Consider the following 21,117-nt stretch of genomic DNA (forward strand, 5'->3'; position numbering starts at 1 on the left):
GAGCCCTCTCATCCCCATGGGCGTCTTGACTCCTCTGGCTCTGCCTGTCAGACGGTTAGGGCCAGAGCAGGATTTCTGACCTGCAAGATGCTCAGCAGAGATTTGAGGCTGAAAATCCATATGCTCCTCCCAGCCCCATGGGCTCAGCTCAGTGAGGAGGGGCCCAGGGCGCCTTGCTCTGCCTGGGTCCTGTTGAACAGTGGGGCCCTGAGAGGGGTGCACACAGCTGGGGTGCAAGGGTCACCTCCTGCTCTGAGGATGACATGGTCTCTGGGTGGTCTGGCCATTTTTATTGCATCTTTCCGCTTGCCTGGTTCACTCATCATCAGATGATCTGTTAACAAAACCGTTAAGCCCTGGACAAGCCTCCAATTAATGAGTAACAAACCCCTCGAGGACAGAGCCCCGCGAAGCAGAGGAGGGCTTTCTGAGGCAGGGCTGGGGCAGGTTCTGCCCAGGCGAGGAGGACAGACGTGTAGACGGGGTTTCAAATTCCACAGACTCTGAGACACGTTTCCCGGGGGAAGGTGTGAGTGTTGGGAGTGAGGGCTGGAAAGGGGAAGTTCGGGTAACAGAGGGGGTTTGGTTCCAGGTCTGTGTTGAGTGTTATCTTAACCAGATCTGGGAGATTGTTTTGGACAACCTCGCTTTAAAAACAATGGCGTTCCTGAGCCAAAGTTGCTCCAGACAGTATTTCTTCTCCAGGGTTCTTTAGAACGTACAGTAGCGGTAGTCATAACAAGAGCTAAAATTGTGAGCTTACCACGTGCCAGGCGCTGTGTTGAGATTTTACATACACTATTAAATTCTTAAGACATGTCTATGCAGATGACACTATTATTATCTCCATGTTACAGATAAGGAAACTGAGGATAGAGACACCAGTTTTCTAGCACAAATTCATTGGGTTGGTGGGTAGTAGAATTTGAATTCTACCCAAGCAGTCTGGTGCAGACCCTGGACGCCTGGCCACCTTCCATGCTGCCAGCCACATGCTCCTAACACACTCTCTCCATCTGCAGCCTTGGTTGGTCAGTCTGCAGGAGCGACATAATTTTATTTGTCCCATCTATGGATATGGCCATGGAGGAGGACCCCTGCAGTGTCCTTGGCACCCTGATATCAAGCTGAATGTCACAGGATGCTGAGAGCCCCTGTGGGTAGTTCGGAGGAGCCCTCCCAAGACAAATAGCTTCTGGAATTGGGAGGAAGGTCCCAGCAACAGGCTGGTTCTTTCCGGTTGTTATGGCAATGGTGGAGGACTGTAAAATGTTACAATGGGAGAAGGCAATTGTCTGTTCAAAGTGGACCCCTGGGAACTAGGTGCTTTGAACATCATGATGTTAACGCAATCTCCTAAGACCCTGGAGGGCAAACTGGTCTTGGCTTTGTCACATTACCCCAGGCTCCTAAAAGCCCATGGACACTGGAAGACGGCCCTGGTACCAGTAGTGAAAATAATAACAGCCAGCACATTTCTAGTGATTATGATGTGCTAGGCACTATTCTGAGGGCTTTATGTAAAATAACTCGCTTAATTCTCACAACTGTAAGATGGCAGTTCTGTTATTATCCCCCTTTTACAGATGAGGAAGCTGAGGCAGAGTTTTAGATCCCATATGCCCTGGGGCAAGTATTTTGGTTGAGGTGCTTGGGTACAAGAGCAACTGTGAAACAGGTGGACTTCTGTTCCCAGAAGCATGGGACAGGTATGGGGTGACTGGCATCAGAATGAAATCTCGCAGGGGCACTTGCCATTATGCTCGGGGCCTCCCGTACCAACCTGCTTTCACCATGCAAGGCAGGCAGGCAGGTGGAGAGAAGTCAGAGCCTGGGCAGATAATTCCCTGCCCAGTGCTTTGTACCTTCATTCATCTAATGCTTCTTGGGCATCTCTTAGCACCAGCCACTGGCTGGGATACTGGGGGTAGGATGGGAATGGGATGGAGTCTTTGCCCCAACCCCAGGGGCTCACGGTCTAGTGGGAGACTGACTCAGGAATGGGCAGACTGGCTCGCAGGCACTCCGCCAAGGCACAGAGCACAGCTGGATGGGAGAGAACCCGGGTCTTGGAGTGGCTACACGGCTGCCTGCAAGCAGGATGGCAAGAGACAAAGTGGGAGGCTGGGGAGCCAGCTCCAGAGGCAGCGTGTCAAGGGTTGGGCGCTGTCCCGACAGCAGCAGGGGTCGTTGGAGGTGTTCAATGGGGAGTGACTGGACCAGACCTGCATTTTGCAAAGACCACTCTGCACTGTGGATCCTGCACTGGAGGGACACACTGTGGGCCTGGAGGCCACCAATGCAGGCCAGAGGTGATGGTGGCCTGAAAGGAGAGTGGTGGTACAGACAGAGAGAGGATCAATCCAGAGGAGGTAGAATGAAAGGAGTTTTCAGACTCAGTGCATAGAGAGACAAGGGTGGGTCAAAGACCACCACAGGCTGTCACCCTGAACTCCTGGTTGGGTTCATGACGTCACTTCTGAGACAGGGGCACAGGAAGAGCAGATCTGTGGGAAGAGGATTTCAGTTTGGACATTTGTGCTTCTGGGCTAACCATGTGTGGGCAAACAGCTTTATCATGCATTCCCAGCCTCTTCCAGAATATTTACTGAACTTGCAGAGGGAGCAGTGTGCCATGGTGTGTCACAGGCTGGGGCAGAAGGAGATGAGATCTGTGCTGGGCTCCGTGGCTTCGGAGAACAGTACTGAATTTCCCTGCCAGGAAGGTGACGCATCCTACTCCGTTTTAGAGATGAGGACATGGTTCTGTTAAGCTGCCAGCCCTGTGAACAAGTGTGGGCTTCTTGCAGCTCTTCTGCCCTGAGGAGGGGGGGCCCTGGCTTTCCAATCCTTCACTAGCTTCTCTCTCTGCTGAACTCTCCAGACCTGGGCTGTGTCGACAGGACTAGTGTTTTTGGTGTTAAGTGGGCACAGTGCTATGTATGATCACGTCCACGATCTCATTTACTCGTCCTCTATGTCTGATGAGGGTAGTACTGTCACCCCATTTTAAAGACGAGGAAAGGAAGGCTCAGAGAGGTTAGGAGACTTGCCCCAGTCACACAGCTGTTCCCTATGCCTCAAAGGCTCTTCAGCAGCTCCTGTCTTTGCCACTAGTGGAGACTGGGGCAGCTGCTCTCCAAGCAGGAGGCGGCACAAGGACAGAGCCCCTCAGGGTGGAGGTCCAGGGGCAAGGATGGGAAGGGAGCAGATGTGGAACCACAGGAAGGGGCTGCGCACACCACACTGCATGGCTCCCCAGCCCTGGGGATCCTCATGGCCCCTGACCCCAGGCCTAAAAAATCTGAAGTCAGAAGAGACAAGCCTCCCTACTTCAGGTTAACTTGGATTTTGCTTTTTGGTCCAGAAGTGGGTGGGAGCAGGTGCAGCCTGGGTTCCCTCTCCCCAGACATGCAGGTGAAAATACAATAGTCTTTCTGCAGCTCACCAATAGGCCTGGGGCTTTGAAAAGTCTCTGGCCACCCTTTTAGCCACCAAAAATCCTTTGTGGAAGAAGGTAGGGGCTAGAAAGACTGACATCAATAGCCTGTGCTTCTGCTGTGACACACACAGCTGGGCTCACACGGTCCTGGTGAGTGACAATAGAGTTGTGGGTCTCAGTCCTGAGGTTGGCCACCACTTCTGCCCATAGATTAGCTCAGGGTCCCAATCCAAACAGCCCAGGTATTTTATAACAGGGTTCAAATGGAACTAATTCTTTTTTCCTCCCTTATCACGTTGCACACATGAAATCTATTGTAATTAGCTTTCAATATATAATCTTAAAAAAAAGAAAGAAATCCTAGAGATTGTTCCCACCCCAAAATTGTTCTTTGAGAAAGAAAGATTTATCTTGTAAGTTTCTTAAGAAAATCTATATGTGCTCAATGCATTTAAATAACACTCATTAAAGTGAACCGCATGCAAGCTGGCTTCTCTAGTCACAGATGAGAGACAATCGCTTGACCTATTGCAAATCAAAAGGCATTTCCATACCACCTTTATTTTTCAACTGGTTAAGTTTTAAATTAAGGTCCCAAACACCCTTTTTGGGAAGGCAGACTAACAGAGCCCCAACTGAAATTTCAGCTCGGTCGATTGGAAGATAATTACAAGAAACAGAATGTGAAATTTTAAATCAGGGCTCTAATGAAGTCTAAAAATACCAGTGGCCCATCCCTCTGGCTGGCAAGACCTGCTCTTCATGGAGGGGATCTCTCCATAATTACTCAACCCCGGGAGAGGCCAGGTTGTCACGTCAGACCATAGCAGGAAAAATCGCGGGACTTTAATGAGCTAGATCTCAAGGTGTTCTGCGGTGATCTTATTATAATGCTGGGTGAGCTTTCAAACAGAGAACAGGAGAAAAGGAAAGTTCTTTTTTTTAAAGTGGAGTTCTGACTTGTGTGGATGCCATCACGCGGGGCCTCCTGCTTCCCGCTCAGAGCCGGCTGTCTGTCATTTACGAGTGTGAAATCAATTGGGCTGCGGAGATGTAAAATCCCCAGGGGCAAAATTAAAAGTGACCCAAATCCAAACCCACGTGGTCCTGTCAGGAATATGATTCTCACATGGCAAGTTTCAAAGATTTGATTTCAAAATTCAGGTTTCTTATTTTAAAAAATATGCAGTTGTTTGACATTAGATCTGACAGACAAATTATAGCTTTAGCAATAAAGGCTTTTAAGATTAGAAATGAAAGGAGAAATTACTTAAAAAGAAAAAACCAACCCACCCAGGCTTGGGTAGGGAGGCATTTGTATGTGCATGCTTCATTGTCTTTCTTCTCCGCAAATATAAGGGGATAAATCAGCGGCTGAGGGCCGTCAACAAAGAACCGAGTTAAATGTAATTTCTTGAGAAAGAGCCAGCTGGCCGGCAACCTATGGAAATCAGTGTAACGGACGGGTCACCAGGTGTCACTGGCTGGAGCTAGAGGGATCTCGCTGGCTCACCAAAAGGCAGGGCCATGGACACTTTCTAGGCTCACCCCATCCCTGGCCCTCACCGAGCACTGAACCTACCCTATAGAGGCTGGAAGAACAAACCCAGCTAGGGGCCCTCTCTCTTCTCCCTTCCTGTCTTTGGGCTTGGGCCCACCAGAGAGGATAGTTCATGCTGTCTGGCCCCGCACAGATGTCACAGGAACAGCTTTGCAATGGCCTGCTGGCCGAGTGGGCCCAGGGGCCCAGGCAGGGGGCCTGTCTCCACCACCTGTTTCCTCCTGATGGGCTCAGGTGCTTGACAGTGATCAGATATGCCTGTGGCTGGCAGCCTTGGGGAAGTGGATCCCAGCTCGGTGCTAAGCCCCAAACCAGGGACTCCAGTCCCATCTGGGTCAGTTACCTTTTTGCACAGAACAACTCCTTTTCCTAGAGGCAGGCCTGAAACTTGGCGAGTCAGCAAGACCTTCCGTCAGCTCTGGGAGGACCCCGGGGTGGGGAGTTACATCCCTCGTGGTGGGGAGCGGGAAGCACATCCAGTGCCTCAGGCTTTGGCACAGCCTTGGGAGCAGCTGGGACACCCGGTGCCCAGGGGGTCGGAGTTGGCGGCATATGAACTGGGAGTAAGTTTTTTTTTTAAAGGGAGAGGGAGTTTAACCAAAATAATTCAAACAAAAAATCAACTTAGTCAATTTTTTTAAAAAAAGATCTTAAACAAAGCAAGAGTTTACTAGAATTTAGACGTAATTTTCTATAATTTTGTCATTTAAAACTAGTGCTGATTTCCAAAACAAAGGCAGTCGGGGCACAATCAGATTGAAAATTAAACCCAGTGGAGAGCTAGACATGGCCTTGTTGGGATGCTTGACAAGGCCTGAAAATTGCTTGAAAGGACAAAGATGGAGATTCATGAAAGCCAGTGGGAAGGAAGGGCTAGTTGGAGTCATTGCTGAGCTAAGAGGCAGGGCCTCTCCAGAGGTCATCTCAAGGGGCTGGAGGCAGGGAGGCAGAGGAGTTGTGCTCAGAGGCCCATGTTTCCTAGGACCATTTACTGTTCCCTTTCAAAGGAGGCCTGGAAACCCCAGCAGGGTAGACCACCCACCACATACCCTCCTGCCTGCACCTGGGGCAGGCCCGGCTGCCTTCCCTCTCCACTCAGCAGGAGCTGGGGTGGCTGTCTGGAGCTCTAAGGGACAGGCAAGTCTGGGGCAGAGAAACCCCACCAGCCTCACATGCGGGGCCCTGTTCCTCCCACCTGCTTCTGCATCCTGCTGGACAGATCCCTCAGAAAGATGTGGGGAGTGAGGTCTATTTGCTGTTGCCCTTGGCCCTGCCCCTCAGGCTGGGGGCTGATCCCACAGGCTCTGTTCTCAAGCTTCTGCCCTGAAAACTGCCCTGGGGCTGGGAGAAGGGGTTAACTGAAGGCCAAGGCTGGAGGTGCTCTTTCCCAGAGCCTCACAGAGCCACTCTTGGGTCCTGGAAACAAAATATTCAACTGGCTCAGGATGGTGTGGGAATGTCTCCTGGGCCTCACCTAAAAGCCTGGGAGGTGCTCTCATCCAATGGCCCGGCAGAGGGTGCTTTCCTGGGGAGGGACACAGACAGCCGTGTTCTGACTGTCCTCATGGGTGGGAATTGTGTTCCATGGAGCCCTAAGAGGAGCAGATGATTCCTGCTCATTCTGTACTTGGCTGAGCCTTGGGGTCAGAAGTGAGAAAGGCCCAGGGCTTGGGTTGGAGGTGGAAGGACCTGGACTTTGCAGGCTGTCCCCTCTCCTCCTCTTCTTGCTCACTCACATTTCCCCACCTTCCTTGCCCTTCCTTCCTCCACCTTGCTCTCTGCCTCCTCTGTTTGAGGCTGGGCTGTCTTGGGCAGGGGGAGGCCCCATGGCAGCCTCTGGGTTGAGTGAGGCCAGGAAAGGAGCTGCTGGAGAGCACAGGACATCAGGAACCACATTCCTGTCTGCGTTGTGTTGTAGTGGCACGCGGGGAAGCACAGACGCGGGCACACAGGGAGCATGTGGGCAGCAGGACTTACCTTTGGGGTGCCCGGGGTCGGTGAACTCATACTTCCCCACACCAATGGTCCGCAGCATCTGCAGCCCGTGGGCCGAGTCAGTCGTGGGGGGCCCATTGGTGGCAGGGGCACCGCTGGGCAGGGTGGCAGACGGCTGGGCTGGTGGTGGTGGAGGCAGCAGGGGCCCTGCCATGTGGCCGTTGCCCACAGCAGTGGGTCCTGGGCGGGCCATTTGCCCCACGCCGGGCAGTGTGGACACGGCCAGGGGCTGCGGGCTGGCATACAGGGCCTGGGCAGGCATGTTGACCACCACGCTGCTCAGTGGCTGAGAGGGCGGCTGTGGGAGCGAGTAATGGCCTGGCATCAGCGGGAGCTGGGGCCCCACATGGGGAGGCAGTGAGGGGGTCACCCCAATGACCGGGGCCTGGACGTTCACAGCCGGGCTGAAGGTGGGAGGCTGGGCCACTCCATAGGAGTGTGCGATCAGGGCAGGCTGGCTCCCGGCGGCCACTGTGGTCACCCACGGCCCTGTGCCTGCAAGGGAGATGGAAGAGATGTCATCAGCCGAATACACATTCACTCAACAAAGACCGACTGCCCCAGGCCCTGGACTGGGTGCTGGGGTCACAGAGGTGGACGAGACACCTGCGTCCAGGAACCCTCAGATTAAGACCTGTGATGACTGTAGCACAGGATAAATGCTTGTGGGGTCTATGAACAGACGGCTGTTGGGGCTCAGAGGAGGAAGCACCATCTGCACGGGAGAGCTCACGAGGCAGCAAAGCAGAGAGAAAAAAACGGAGAATTTCAAAGAGATCTGGGTTCAAATCTCGACTCTGCCACTTACTAGCTAAGAGCCCTGGGCAAGTTGCTTTTCTCTGAGCCTCATTCTTCCCATCTGTTAAATGGAACTAGCAACACCTACCTCATAGACCTCCTGGGAAGAGTAGAATGAGGAAAATGTATTTGGGGGAAAAAAATTAGCAGAGTGTCTGGCATGTGTTAAATGTTCCATAAATGTTGGTATTTTTCCTTCCTTTCTGGAGAATCGCCATCTGAGGGAGGCGGGGAGAAAGCTGGATAGTAGATGTTTGTTGGACAAGGTGAGAGCACCAGAGTCTGGAGCCGTGCAAGGGCCCTGTGGTGCAGGAGGTGGGGGCAGAGGGGGAAGGCCAGCAGGGGCTGCTCTCCACAGCCTGGCTGGGGGCCAGGCTTTGTCCTAAGCAACCTCTGCATGGTCAGCCCTGAGGGAAACAAGAGAGGTCCATTTTGGCCCTTAAGGACATTTTGGCTGAACAAGGGGGTCAAGACATACCTCCTGAGACCCAATACAAGATGCAAGGCCAGCTGTGCCCAGACCAAGCAGAGCAGGGCCCAGGGACCCTGAGCTGAGCTGACACTGAGGTGACCTAAGCAGGACTCTGAGTGAAGCCAGAAGATTCTGTGACAGGGAGGACAGTCTGGATCGCCTCTGACCCCATGAGTCTGGGTTTAGGTCTCCATCACCCAAATGCCACCTTGGTTTTCTTGAAGTCTCTGGAGTGGCAGTATGGACTGAGGGTGGGGAGACTGAGGAAGGAGAGTGCTGGCCAGGGTGCCACTCAGGATCCCCAGCCTCAGAGGCCAGAAGTGGGGTGGGAGTTCCCTCATATAAATAAAGACTGTGAGGCAGGGCAGCAGCCAAGGGCGGGGTGACTATTAAATTGCCGGCGGGTGCTGCCCCTGAGGAGTCGGCCACAGGGAGAGTCAGTGGGCATGGTGGTGGAGAGCCGGGCTTCAGTCGGACAGACAGCACTTCAGTCCTGGCTCTGCCCCTCCCTAGCTCAGTGACCTTAGGCACAAGCCTTCCATGAGTCAGTTTCTTCCTCTGCAATGGGACAGTTATAACACCAACTTCATAGGTTGCTGCCGGCATCGAGGTGACACACTCAACAAGGCACATGATAAATACGCAGCAAACAGTTCTGATTTTGATAACGAGAGAGGTTGGAGAAAACTAGAAGCTGACCAATGTTGGGGAAGCAGTGCCAGCGAGATTCTAGAATGGGCTGCTAAGGGGGACTGTCTCCAAGTCTGAAGAAGAGGCGGTGATGTCACGGGGAGCCAGCCTGGTGTCTTAAGGACAAGGCATGTCCTCCTAAACTCAGCTCTCCAGGATTAGCCAGCGAGCCTGGAAAAATGCATCAGAACTTGAGAGCACAGCTGGTGAGCTCTCAGACAACTCTGCGGTGGAGGTACAGAGATGCTGTCCACGGAGGCTCAGGGTGGGTGACATAGTACTGGGAAAGTTGGGCACAGGTCAGCAATAAAAGCAGGACTCTAAGACATCCTGAGAGTCATATGGGAAGATAGTGATGAGGTCTTGCCCTTGGGTCCCCACACCCAGCTTCCTCAGCCAGATTCTGAGGAGATGGACAGGGGTCAGAGTAGCCACCATGACAATCTTGGGGTCTCACTGTTGAGGCTGTGACGTGGCTGCCAGCAGAGCAGAAGTGATCCCAGGCTGCAATGATCAGAGTAGAGGGGCTGAGGGAAAGAGGTGCTGGTCAGACCACACAGGGGTCTTTCGTGTTGGGTTCTGGGCACCGAGGGAGGCAGAGAGAGGAGCAAGTCCCTGGGAGGTAAAGGGACTGGAAGCCGTGGGTCTGGGGCGTGGCTGAAGGGCTTAGGGTGTTTATCCTGCAGGAGACTTGGGGTGGGGTTGAGTGGGGTCTGCATGTACCTGTAGGGATGTGGTGTGGAGGGCCAAGAGGATGTGTCCTGTGTATCCTAAGGGGAGGTCTGGGGCCCATGGGAGATCACAGGGAAAGCTTTGGTTATACTCAGAGGTGTCCAGAGAAGGTCTGGGGCACTGTGGGAGGTGGTGAACCCCCAGGTCAGGGGGCAGAGCATCCCAGTTCTCATGTAACCATTGGCAAGGCAAAACCTCCCTGGAAGGCGTGACGGGAAATTTGTGAATCAGAATAGTGAGGTTTGGGAGTGACGATTCAGAATAACACAAAGCAGATTCACAGTCACTCCCACAGTCACAGCCACTCTCCCCTCCTTGCCCTCCCAAATGCTTTCTTGAGCAGCAGAGAAAGGGGCAGAGACGCAGCTGCCGCCCAGGGAATTACACACGGGGCCCCCACCCCACACAGCCTGACGTCCTGGCTGCTGCGGGCCCATGGGTCAGGACCTGCTGAGGAGCTGGGGCACCCAGGAGGCCTCTCACACCCCTCCCAGCCCTGGGCGCAGGTGTCTCTGTCTGCCGACGAAGTACACACCTGGATTGTCGCTCTCCCTCATCTGTTTGGAGGGCGGCTCATCAGTGTCCCAGGGCGTGGACTGATTGATGGGCGTCTGCCCCCACCGGATGCTGGTCGTGAGTCCCTGGGACTGACTGTCCGCTTTGGAGATGCCAGGAGCCTGGGGAGAAGCAGAACAGAAAGGTGAGTGGCAAGAGAAGGAGGGACAATGGCAGGACCCCTGGCAAGGGTTGCTGTCCTGGGGCCTATCTCCTGAGCCGGGCTCCTGCTGCCTGAGCTGTGGGGACAGAGGCAAAGACCCAGCCTCACAGCCAGTCCCACGGGGGAACTGCAGGGCATTCTGGCACAGGACTATCAGCTGCAGCTTCTGCTAAGCTCTCACCCAGGAACACCCAACCCAGTGCCTCCCCAGCCACCCTCTGCAGTCACTCACTCCACCTGAGCTATATTACAAAAGAAAGTGTTCTGCGCTGTGAGAAAGAGTGTTCTGTAATGGCCCTTGGATCATTAATAAACTGCAACAACATCCATGGGCATGTGCTGAGCACCAACCGTGTCCCCAGCCCAGACTCAGTGCCACCATGTGCTCGGCCCTTTGACACGTGAGACGACGGCTCTCTAAAGCTCCACCATCGGGCCCCATCCTGCCCCAACACCAGCCTCTGAGGCCCCAAATGTCCCACTGCACAGAGGAGGCATGGGGAGGGTGGGCACTGAGACCCACGAGTGGGAGAACAGCTCAGAGCAGGGACCACCCTCACTGGGACCCTTGGCTCCTCGTTGCAAGAAGAGGTAGCTCTCTCCTCCAGGATCTCACTCTCTAATTTAGATTAATGAAAAAATGACCTCAAGGTGAAAACAAACATCAAGACAGCATAGGTCTCCTTGAGCTACAGCCTTATGACGGAATATTATACAGGCATTAAAAATCACGTTTACTAAGAATTCTTAATGAGATGGCAAAATGCTTATACTATAATGTTAAATGAGAAAAGCAGGACATAAAATGACACAAATATAACCTCATCATGTAAAACACTATGTGCAGGAGGGAAAAAAACCAAAATGTTAGCAGGGATGTTATTCTTGGGTGAGGGGATTATGAGTAACTTTTATTCTTTTGTCTACATTTTTCTGTACTTGCCAAATTTTCTACTAGGGCCATTATCATTATTTATAATAAGCGAAAAGAAAAAATCCAAAAAGCATGGGACTGGGCTAACTGGGATGTGAGGAGTGTGGGTCTCAGCAGAGGTGGCTTCAGGAAGATTCTGCAGCTCCCAGGAGTGCAGCCAGAGCCCAACCAGGTTTGGGATGAAGGGTGAGGTGGGTAAGAGAGCAGAGATGGCTGCCCACCAGGGACAGTCAGAGGCCAAAGGAGGCTCAAGGGGCATCTACAGGCCTCTCTCAGGTGAGGGCCACCATCCTCCAACTTCTCCTGGAAGCTGACACAGTGACCCAGTCGGTGGGGGTGGGGAAGCGCCCCCTACTGGGCGTCTCTGATCACAGGACTCTCCGGGTTCCACACCAGGCTCACTATGGGTGCCCGCAGGTGGGGAGGGCAGATGGCACCTATTGGGGCTTTGATGCAGAATGCAGATGACAAGCAGCGCCTGCATTCGGGCCTGCTGGGAGGAGCGGGAGCCGCCCCCATTAGGACCGGCAGGCTGCACTGAGCTAATTGCATCAGGCTGCACTTTATCTCTGGCCTGCATTTCAGATACTTCGCTTCTGTGAACACAGCAGGAAACAAAGGAAAAGAGTCAATCTCCTGAGGAAAGAACAATTCAACGGACAAGCTTCCTCATCAGAGGCCCTTGCCCATTTCTGTCTGTGGGACAGATGGGAGCTTAGGGTGGGAGAGGGGGATTGGGGATTTAGCCACACTTACCAAGTCTTAGGGAACTTACGGAACAATAGCGTGGCTTACAGAGCGTGCTCTAACTAGACAGCTTTCCCGTGTGCCCTGTCTGCAGGCCCCTCTAATCCCAGGTGCTCCGGGGTGCTAGTGGGCTCAGAGGCGCAGAGGTCGCTTCTCCTGTGGTCCGGGGCATCCGAGGGGGAAGGAGCCTGTGCGATGTCCCATTCCGGGCCGTTTGGGGGTGAAGTTTGAACCCTGAGACCGGAGCCTCTCCACCAGCATCTCCTTCACTGACAAACAGAACCCCTCCTGCCATTAGGGGGCGCTGCAGCCCCTCTCTGCTGCCGGGAATCCCGGTGGCCTCCCAGGCCACCAGCAGGTTTCGTCTTCAGGGGCCTCCTACTGTCGCCGTTTCTCCCCTGCGGAATCAGCATGCGTGCCCCAGCCTGGTACCTCGACGGAGTAGGGAAGGGCTCTGGAAACTCGGAGGCTCAGGTCCTACAGTAGCCATTGCCACCATGGAGGAGGTGGGGGTCTCCTCCTCGACAGTGGGTAACCAGATTCTGAACTGTAAAGCCTCAGGACTTCCAGTTTTTGCCCTAAAATTGGAGAGTTTCTGAGCTTGAAAAACGGCACACTTTCCCAACATTGCTTAGGTCCTTGGTTCCAAAACACTCCTACCAGCTCGATCGCTTGCGCATTTGTTGTTAGTTTGTTCGTTCAGTCAAAAAAACACAGGGCCCCTGCTCTGTGCCCGACCCTGCCCAAGGCACTGGGGACCGATGACAGAGACTCAGCCTGACCTCGACCGGCTGCTCCTGGCGGAGGCGGAGCGGGGCGGAGCCGCCTTAGACTCCAGACGGAAGCTGGGGGTGCTGGGGGTGCTGGGGGTGCAGGGGCGGGCCCAGGGGGCGACTCGGCGTGGCTACAGCAGGTCTGCTGTCTGTTGTGTCTTTCATGAGTATTACAAGCGAGTTCTTATGCACGAGAAAGCAGTTGGGTTGTGAGAGAAAAAACAGTCTTTTTTTTTTTTTTCTTTAGGAAAGGTAAATAAGGCCACTCTTATTCTCGGCTCTAGCAACTTTTGAAGCTACGAGCGACTTGCAGTTCAGGAATTTTTATTTATTTTATTAAAATAATGAAATGAACATTCCTTCCTCTACCTCCTCCAGAAAAAACATGGACACGGCTTGTGCACTTTGCAGGCGCCGTGGCGCCCAGGAGGGTGAGGAACAGAGCAGCCGCTGCCGTGAGTCAGCTCGGCCTGACCAGAGCCCCTCCTCCTGCAAAGGGCTCCAGGCCCAAAGTAAATATACCGTGCCCAGGTTCTGGAGGCTTCTGGGGGGACCGTGGGTGGGTCCGTGGCTCTGGCTCTGAACCCAACTCCTGCTAAGCGTTTCTGCCTTTGCCCAGAGTCCCCAGAGGTCCATGACTCCACCAAAGGCTGTCCAAGCATCCCCTAGCCCAAATGCCAGGCCTCCCTGAGTTCCACTTCTTGCCAGGGGGCCACCAACACGAAGACAGCACAGAAAACAACCAGGAGAACAGCCCAGGTCTGGCGAGCAAGGCAGGGCCCAGGGAGCCTTCTCTGGCCCCCTCCCACTGCCATCGTCTGGGATGTCAGTGAAGCCAAGCAGACATTTGGCCTTTCCCCAGCGTTCCTGGCTATGCTTCTGCTCCTGTGACATGATGGCGCTCAGCAGAGAGAGGCAGACGTGGAGAGCCCTCCTCCTGTCCGGCGCCGTGGAGTGGCCCTATACGCCCATCATCCGGCCTGAGCAGGCTTCTCTCAGCTTCCTTTTAATGAGATGCTAATGGGATGCATCATTAACGCAGCAGCTTTTAAACCCCGAGCTCTTGTAAATTTTCAAAGGTCACATTTTTACGGCGCTGACAGCATCCTGCTTCTTTCAGTGACTGAAGAACACTAAAGACCCTGATCCTTTATGGATGAAGCTCTCTGTGAGGCAGCAGCATGGGCTGTCGCGCCTGCTGGTTGGGGGCTGGGACCCTCCACCCTGCAACAAGCCTCCCTGGGCCCCTGGGCTGTGCTCTACCCGCTTGGGGAGAACCAGTTACACGGTACCCACAGAGCTGCGGCGGGGGCCCTGCTCCCCTCAGGGAAGGTGTGTGGGGCTGCAGCTGGTGCATGGTGCCGAGATGCCTGGCAGGGGGGTAAGGGGACTGACACCACAGAGGCACTCTTCCTCCCACAGAGCGCCATTTGTTCACCAGGCTGTGCACCCATGAGGCTGCAACAGCCAAGGGGGGCTGCTTTTTGATAATTTGTCTACCCAGAAGCTACTGGCGGGCGACCTCCATGAGGGCAGGGACCCAGCACAGTGCTGGGCCCAGCTGGTGCTGGCCTGGTGTCGGTGCCCAGGAAATGAATGAATGAGGGCAGGATCTCAGAACTACAGAGTTGGCCAACAGTAGAAGCATTCATCACTGTTGGTTCAATGCGTGCATGAATGTGTGGAGCGCGCTTCAGAAGAATGCGTAATGTGAGTAACAGAACGGAGACGTGAAATACTCAGTGCGCTGGGGAAACGTGATGTAGTGAATTCCCCTCACTGGGGAGATGAGGTTTCTAGACTGTGGGAGCCTTGTATGCTGGGAACCTCCAACACCATTGCCCCAGATGCTGCCAGAGGCTGCTCGAAGGCATAACGCCCCAATCCTCCAACTGATCACGAGAACTTATCAGTCCTCTCCCGTCCCTGCAAAATGCGGTGGAAAATGTGGGATGCTGAGGTTGACTCCCGCCTCTATGGGGTTGGGGGACTGCCTGGAGAAACCAGAACTCAGCCACTTCCACTGTTGCCCAAGTTGGTTAGAAGAAGGCATATCGCTGGAGCCTGGAAGTTAGGGAGAGCTTCGAGCACGGACAGGGCTGGTGCTGGGCCACAGAAGCTAGGCAGGACTCAATAAGGCAGTCAGATTAGGGCCGAGGTTGCCACCGAAGGACCCCGCAGCAACTAGTACGTTTCTAGCCCAGATATGTTTGATGGAATCCGGCTCCAGAGTCTACTTCTGTGGTTCATTTTGGCTTCCTCTTGGATGAGTGACAATGCCAGCACCCATGTCCCTCTCCCGTGGATGGACCTGCCTCCACAGACCAGAACCTGCAAGACTTGACATTTGTCACTTGTGTCGTGCTGAAGGGCTGGCAGGGACTGCCTTCTGCTGAGCAGCACTGAGTATAGCCGGCCCCTGTCCCTCGTAGCAGTGAGCCCCTCCCTTCCAGGGAGCCCAGAGTCCCCCAGCCCTCACCTTGGTTTAATTGGTCAGACACTGCTTCCACGCTCACTCTGGGCGAGAAGCACCATGGGACATGGAGGCATAGTGATGGTCAAGGCTTGGTTCCCACCCTTGAGGAATTTACACTCAGCGGGATGGGATATACCCGCACCAGGGATCTGCGAGGATGACACAGGCTGGGAACAGCCCCACAGTGTGGTGAAACTTTGCCAGCTCTGGGCCTAGCCTTATCAGAGGACTCACAGCCTCTGCCTTGGTCTCTCGGACCCTCCAGACCAGACCAGCTCAGAGAAGAATGCCACCGAGTGACTCTAGTTAACACCATGGAAGCAGCAGATGGTTCAGCCAAACCCTCTCAGAATTCTTATGCACAAATTTGTGAGATATTATAAAATGTTGTTTCAAGCCACTAAAAAAACAAAAAAGGGATACACAGTCCACTATGTATATTGCAAACCAGCAAAAGATCAAAAAGTCATTTGCGTGTTGCTCTTGACATATAAAGGCAACAGTTTTATATGCATCCCTTTGTGTTCCACAGCGGATTGGGGGCAGCATAAATAGAGTGGGGACTGTAATTACATAACTGCTACAACTAAAGTTAGTGCAAGCACAGCTGGCTGGGTGGGGCGTGAGAAGTGGCCTGGGATGAAAACTGAGAGGCCACAGGGGGAACGCCAGCAGTGGGTAACCTGGGGCTGACTCTGAGTTTGATCTGCAGCCTTGTTTTTGTCTCATGACTCCCCGTAATTCTCACCTAATTTGGGAAAGAATGCAGATTTCTGGGCCTTACCCCCAGAGCTTCTGATTCAGTAGATTTGGGGTGGGGGACCCCAAAATGTGTATCTTTAACAAGCCTATCAGGTGATGCAGGGTGTCCATGAACCTCACTTTGGACAGCAGTGACAGTCTTGACATTCAAGTTTGCAGGCCCCTGTGCCTGAACGTGGGGAACCTAGGGGCTGAAGCTTCTGGGCAGGTCCTGATGGGGACAGGTTTTCAGGTCTTGCTCATGAGGCTCATGGGAGCCAGCTGCTTGGTGACACTGTCTTCATGGACTCCTGTTCCCAGCCCAGGTTTCAAGGGGTCAGAAGGATGTGTTGACAGACATCAAAGCTATAAATCCATCGCCTCTGGGAAGAGCAAATGACATTTACGGGTCTCTCCGTTCTCATATCATGATTGCTACTGAACTACACAGAAGAAAATAATCACAGTTAAATCCCCATTTGGGGCCAGGGGAGGCTTTCTGGGGCCCCTCCTGCCCGCATTAATGAGGCTGCCCTCTCTGGCCCGTGTACCCGGGCCGGCGCCCTCTGCCTCCCCTTCGGAGCAGTGCCATAATGTGCTCTGGAGCCCGATGAAATTTCTAATAACACTAACCAATGATGTGTTAAATTGAGACACTTCTGGCTCACATGTGGGGAACTGCACGATGGTTTAAAGGACCAGTGCTTACCTTTCTCTATCAATTTGCTGCTAAATTACTGCTTTCAGAGCAACTTACAGAAAAGTAATTCTTTATTTAAATTTTAATTTCAATCTTGTCATTTTAAATATATATTCAGATTCCAATCATATTACAGAATATGATGATGTCTCTGGAGGGCAAGTGTTCCTGCCGGGAGCCTGGGTGGGGGCAGAGGATGTGAAGGGGTGGGGGTGAGGGAGCTGAGTGAGGAGGGAGCGACCCCAGGGGGCAGTTGGTGAGAGCAGCCATGTGCTGGGGTGGGAGATGGAACCGCAGAGGCCAGTGGCCGGCCTCTAACCTGGCCCTGAGATCCCAGGCTTTGTGCCCAGCCCTGAGGGTCATCTGCAAGTATGTTAAGTTGAAACCACCAACCACTTCCTGTGCCCTCTGTGTCACTGGATCACCATAAGGACTCAACAAGCCACAACCATGAACGGATGGCAGGCACACAGATGAGATGGGGCTGCCTGGCCTGCCACCATCCTAACCGCTCACATTTATTGAGCGCCTCCTACATGCCAGACACGGGCATGATGTGATTTCCTTTCATGAGGAGTTCTGGGTTCTCACCTTCATTTTACAGAGAGAGTAAGGAGGCCCAGAGAAATTCAATAATAGCTACAGTGTGCTAGACTTGGGACTCTAACCCTGGTCTGTTTTATCCTAAGGCCCGCAGAAGTGCTTTCTGATGGCCAAAATGTTCCCAGGCCACCTCTCTCCAGCCTACCCATGCTGTGGCTGATGGCCCCATAAACAGGCTGAGCCATATCAATGCTGTGCCCACACTGTCCTGTTGGGGTAACACTTAGAGCCCCTCCTCTGGAGCCGACAGGAGCACCAGCCATGGCCTCCCTTTCCCCCAATATGTCCAGTCCAACTGGGCCTCCTGCTCTGACCCTGATATCGCGCTGGGGCTGGGGAGCCAGGTCCACTGGGCTTCCATCATTATCTCTCCCACTCTTTAAACCCCGTAGACCCTAAGCCACCACTGATATGTGCCCCCAACCCCTGCCAGTGTGGTCTTGGCCTCTCCAATGGGGCCAGTTCTTCAGTCTCAGACCAGGGCGGCATGGACCACACCTCCACCCCTCTCCAAAGTTGGCAATGCGCTGTGGGGTCTACTCTTCCCATCCCTTCTGTCTTTAGCACCCTACCCCTCCTCTCCCTCCGTCTTCATCAGCCCCTTCCCCTTGGCTTTCCAACACGGGGACTGAAAAATTGTTGTGTGACCACTTCAGCTGACATTCCAGCATCCATCTACCCTCTCTCCTTCTTTTGTGGTCATGCCCTCCATGGGATTCAGTGCCCCTGCTTTGGTGAAAACATCCCCTTCAAATGAACAGTCACCTCTGGCGCCCAATCCAGTAGCATTTCCCCATCCTCATTCTCTGATTCCTCACACTGGCTTCCTCCTTCCTGGAACTCCCTTCCCTTCTGTTCCTGTAACAATGCTTCTCCTGGTTTTCTACCTAACCCTCTTCTGGAGCTCCTTCTCTGTGCTGTTCACTGGCTTCTTCTCTTGTCAGTGTCCGATGTGGACATGCCCCAGGGCTCATGCCAGGCCCTCCCTCTCCCTCTCTCAGGTCCATTTGGGCCCTATCTTCTTTCATAATTATTTTTCTGATATGAAACATCTGTGCGGTAGCCATTGTCTTTGATAGAACTCAGCTTCCTATAGTATTCTAGAAAGAGATTTGCTCTTTCCATTTCTAACATCAATGTCTATACCTTGGAGACATTTTTGCTGAAAGTTCAGCTCAGATGGGCCCCCCTTGCAAACGTACAGCAACCATGGCTGGGGCTGGTTTTCTGTACCGTGTTCTCTCGTGTGCCCTGTCCAGGCCCCCAGCCCCTTCCTCCAAATCCCCTCCCAATGGATGGGCCTTGTGGACAAAAGAAATGATAAATCTGGCAGAACCTTACAACTCAAAGCTTTTAACTTTCCTCTAACAACTTTCAACTGAAAACTTCTTAGTCCCATTTCCAAGTAACTTTTCATCCATTACAAAACCCACAAAATTTTCAAAGGGGCTTTGAAATAAGATCACCTAGAAAAAAAAGCCCAACACAAATGAAAGTCTTTGAAAAGAAAGAGGCCCTTTCCTGAGCTTCAGCTCCCCTCTGATATCAGTTTCCCTTTCATTCTGCTGAAAGGTGCAGGGCAGGCCTGGACCTCAGCAGACGCCTGTGATGTGAGGGAGCGAGTGGCCCAGACGGATGGACGGGGACGAGGAGGAGAGCGAGGGGCACCTGCTCGCAGCGCTGGGATGGGCCTTTCATCGTCCCCCTTCAGTCGGCCCTCACAGCTCCCCTGACGGTCGTGTTCCTTGTAACCTGCCTGGCCTGCTCAGAGGCCCAGCCGCCCTGCCTGTTCCTGCTCACCTCCGCACTGGTGACAACGCAGCTCCCTCCAGAGCAAGGGGACCCATCTTCATTCTTGTCACCAAAGTGGGCGGGAAGGTGGGCAAGGCGAGGGCAGCCCTGCTCCGGTCTTTGATGGGACATTTCCCGAATCCCAGCCCTGCAGGCAGTGACTCTGGGACCAGCCCTCGACCTCCCAGCCTCAGAGCTTGTGACACGTCCATCCTCCCAGGGTCAGCTGCAGACTCACAGATGCACATCAGACAACAGCCGTGTCCGGGAGCCTTTGTTATTCTCTGATTTGAAATCCTCAGTGAATCTGGTGAGGAAAAGTCCTCTGTGCAGGGTGGCTGAGCCAAGAGTGGGTGTGGATACGTGTGGGTCTGTCACTGAACTGTGTGCTGATCCAGCCTGGCCCTAGAGGCCTAGACTCTGAGCACCGAATATTAACTTTGAACCGGGAGGCCTTTCTGGAGATGGCTTCCAGTCACCCCAAGGGAATCAGCAGGCTCGTCAGAACGGCTTGGCCAGGGGCTGGCCTGGTCCCTCTGCCCCGCGACGCCCTCCCAGGCCCTTCCCAGAGGGCACTCTAGGATTAACTAAAGTCTCCTTGTGTGCAGGCCCCACCCGGAGGCAGGAAGAACCCCAAGAATGAGTACAGGCTGACTGTCTGTGACTCCCCCTGGGGTCCCTTCTTCAACAAACACCTAACATTCCCATTAAAACCCCTAAGGCCCACCTTTTGAGTCATGGGCCTGACAGAACATGCCTTGTTTTTGACTCCAGACAAAGGCCGCCGGCGAGAAGGGAGTTCTGAGTTCTGAAGGCCTCCGCCTTGCGACTCACTCACACAGCCGAGCGTGAAGTCGACTGAGAGCTTGACTCTCACGCCGGCAAGACGGTCCTGACACAGACATCTTCGGCGACCTCATTAGAGGCCTAACAAGAGAGAGGATTGTGGCAGGGTCGCCCCGAGGTCAGGCAGGACAAAGAAACAAACAACGCAGCACAAATGTCGCTGTGAGGTGGCTCCTCAGACGGGGCGGCACAGCTGAAGGAGCTAAAATAGTTTTCCTGCCAGGACTTCAAGACTCACTGAAGCAAGTCAGCGCCCGAGTGTGTGTCTCAGGACCGCAGCCTAGATTCTGACGCAGCGTGGGGTTGGGAGTTTGGCGGGAATGATCAGCTCTGCAGTAGAATATTCCAGAAGCATTCAAGGAGGGACTCAGTTTACATTTTCCCAGCCCCAGGTGCTCTCTCTGCTTTCTGCCTGCTCAGGCTGTCTGTCATGAGAGCAGCATGCAGCCAGGCAGGGTCCTGAGAGAGAGAGGCATGCCCTCTGGCCACAGTCCAGCTCGGCCCCCTTAGTTCAGAACTGAAGTGGTTTAAGTAATTTTTTTTAAAGGAAACGGCGTCATTCAGTACTAGGGTGTCTCTCTAGGCTTTGGAAAGTTTGCTGGGCAGACAGATTCTATCTTAACTCACTGGAGGTCCAGGTGCAAGCGGGGCAAGTGGTAAAGTCCTTCCTTAAGAGGTGGCGGAAGGGGCAGGGAGAGGCAGGGAGGCGGCCCTCTTGGGGTAGACATAGATTTCCAGCCCTTGGGAGTGACACTGGAGGAGGAGCAGGGTCGTGGGTGACAGAGCAGTGTCAGGCTCTGGCCCTGCTCTGCAAGAGGATGGAGCAACCGCTGTACCAACTCCTGGGGCAGCTGGACCTGGCTCACCATGGAGACAGTTGGGAGATGGCGTGGGGGCTTCCTAGATGGGGCTGCTTGCCGTGGATCCCTGGGTCAGGGAGAGGAGGGTCCCAGACAAACACCCTCCTCTACTGATGCCCCTTCCTCAGCAGGGGCCCACACTGCCTGGGCCAAGGCTTCCCCCCTTCCCCTGCACGCGGTGCTGCCTGGGCGCCACAGCTCCATCCCTTCTGTGCCAAGGCTCATGGGCTCAGCTGTA

General features: G+C 53.8%; 1 protein-coding gene across 4 annotated transcripts in view; it reads right to left on the minus strand.

The window, feature by feature from the left end:
* The window catches only part of KLHL29 (kelch like family member 29), a 311,959-nt gene that overhangs the window by 56,850 nt on the left and 233,992 nt on the right, over window positions 1-21,117 (minus strand). For all 4 annotated transcript variants that reach the window (XM_046660074.1, XM_046660075.1, XM_046660076.1 and 1 more), the window contains exons 4-5: window positions 10,226-10,367; window positions 6,981-7,493 (exon numbers count right to left, since the gene is read on the minus strand). In XM_046660074.1, the coding sequence (XP_046516030.1) occupies window positions 6,981-7,493; window positions 10,226-10,367 (655 nt within the window). The remainder of the gene's footprint in view (window positions 1-6,980; window positions 7,494-10,225; window positions 10,368-21,117) is intronic.

The sequence above is a fragment of the Equus quagga genome, chromosome 5 (assembly GCF_021613505.1).
Source record: "Equus quagga isolate Etosha38 chromosome 5, UCLA_HA_Equagga_1.0, whole genome shotgun sequence".
Classification (NCBI taxonomy): domain Eukaryota; kingdom Metazoa; phylum Chordata; class Mammalia; order Perissodactyla; family Equidae; genus Equus; species Equus quagga.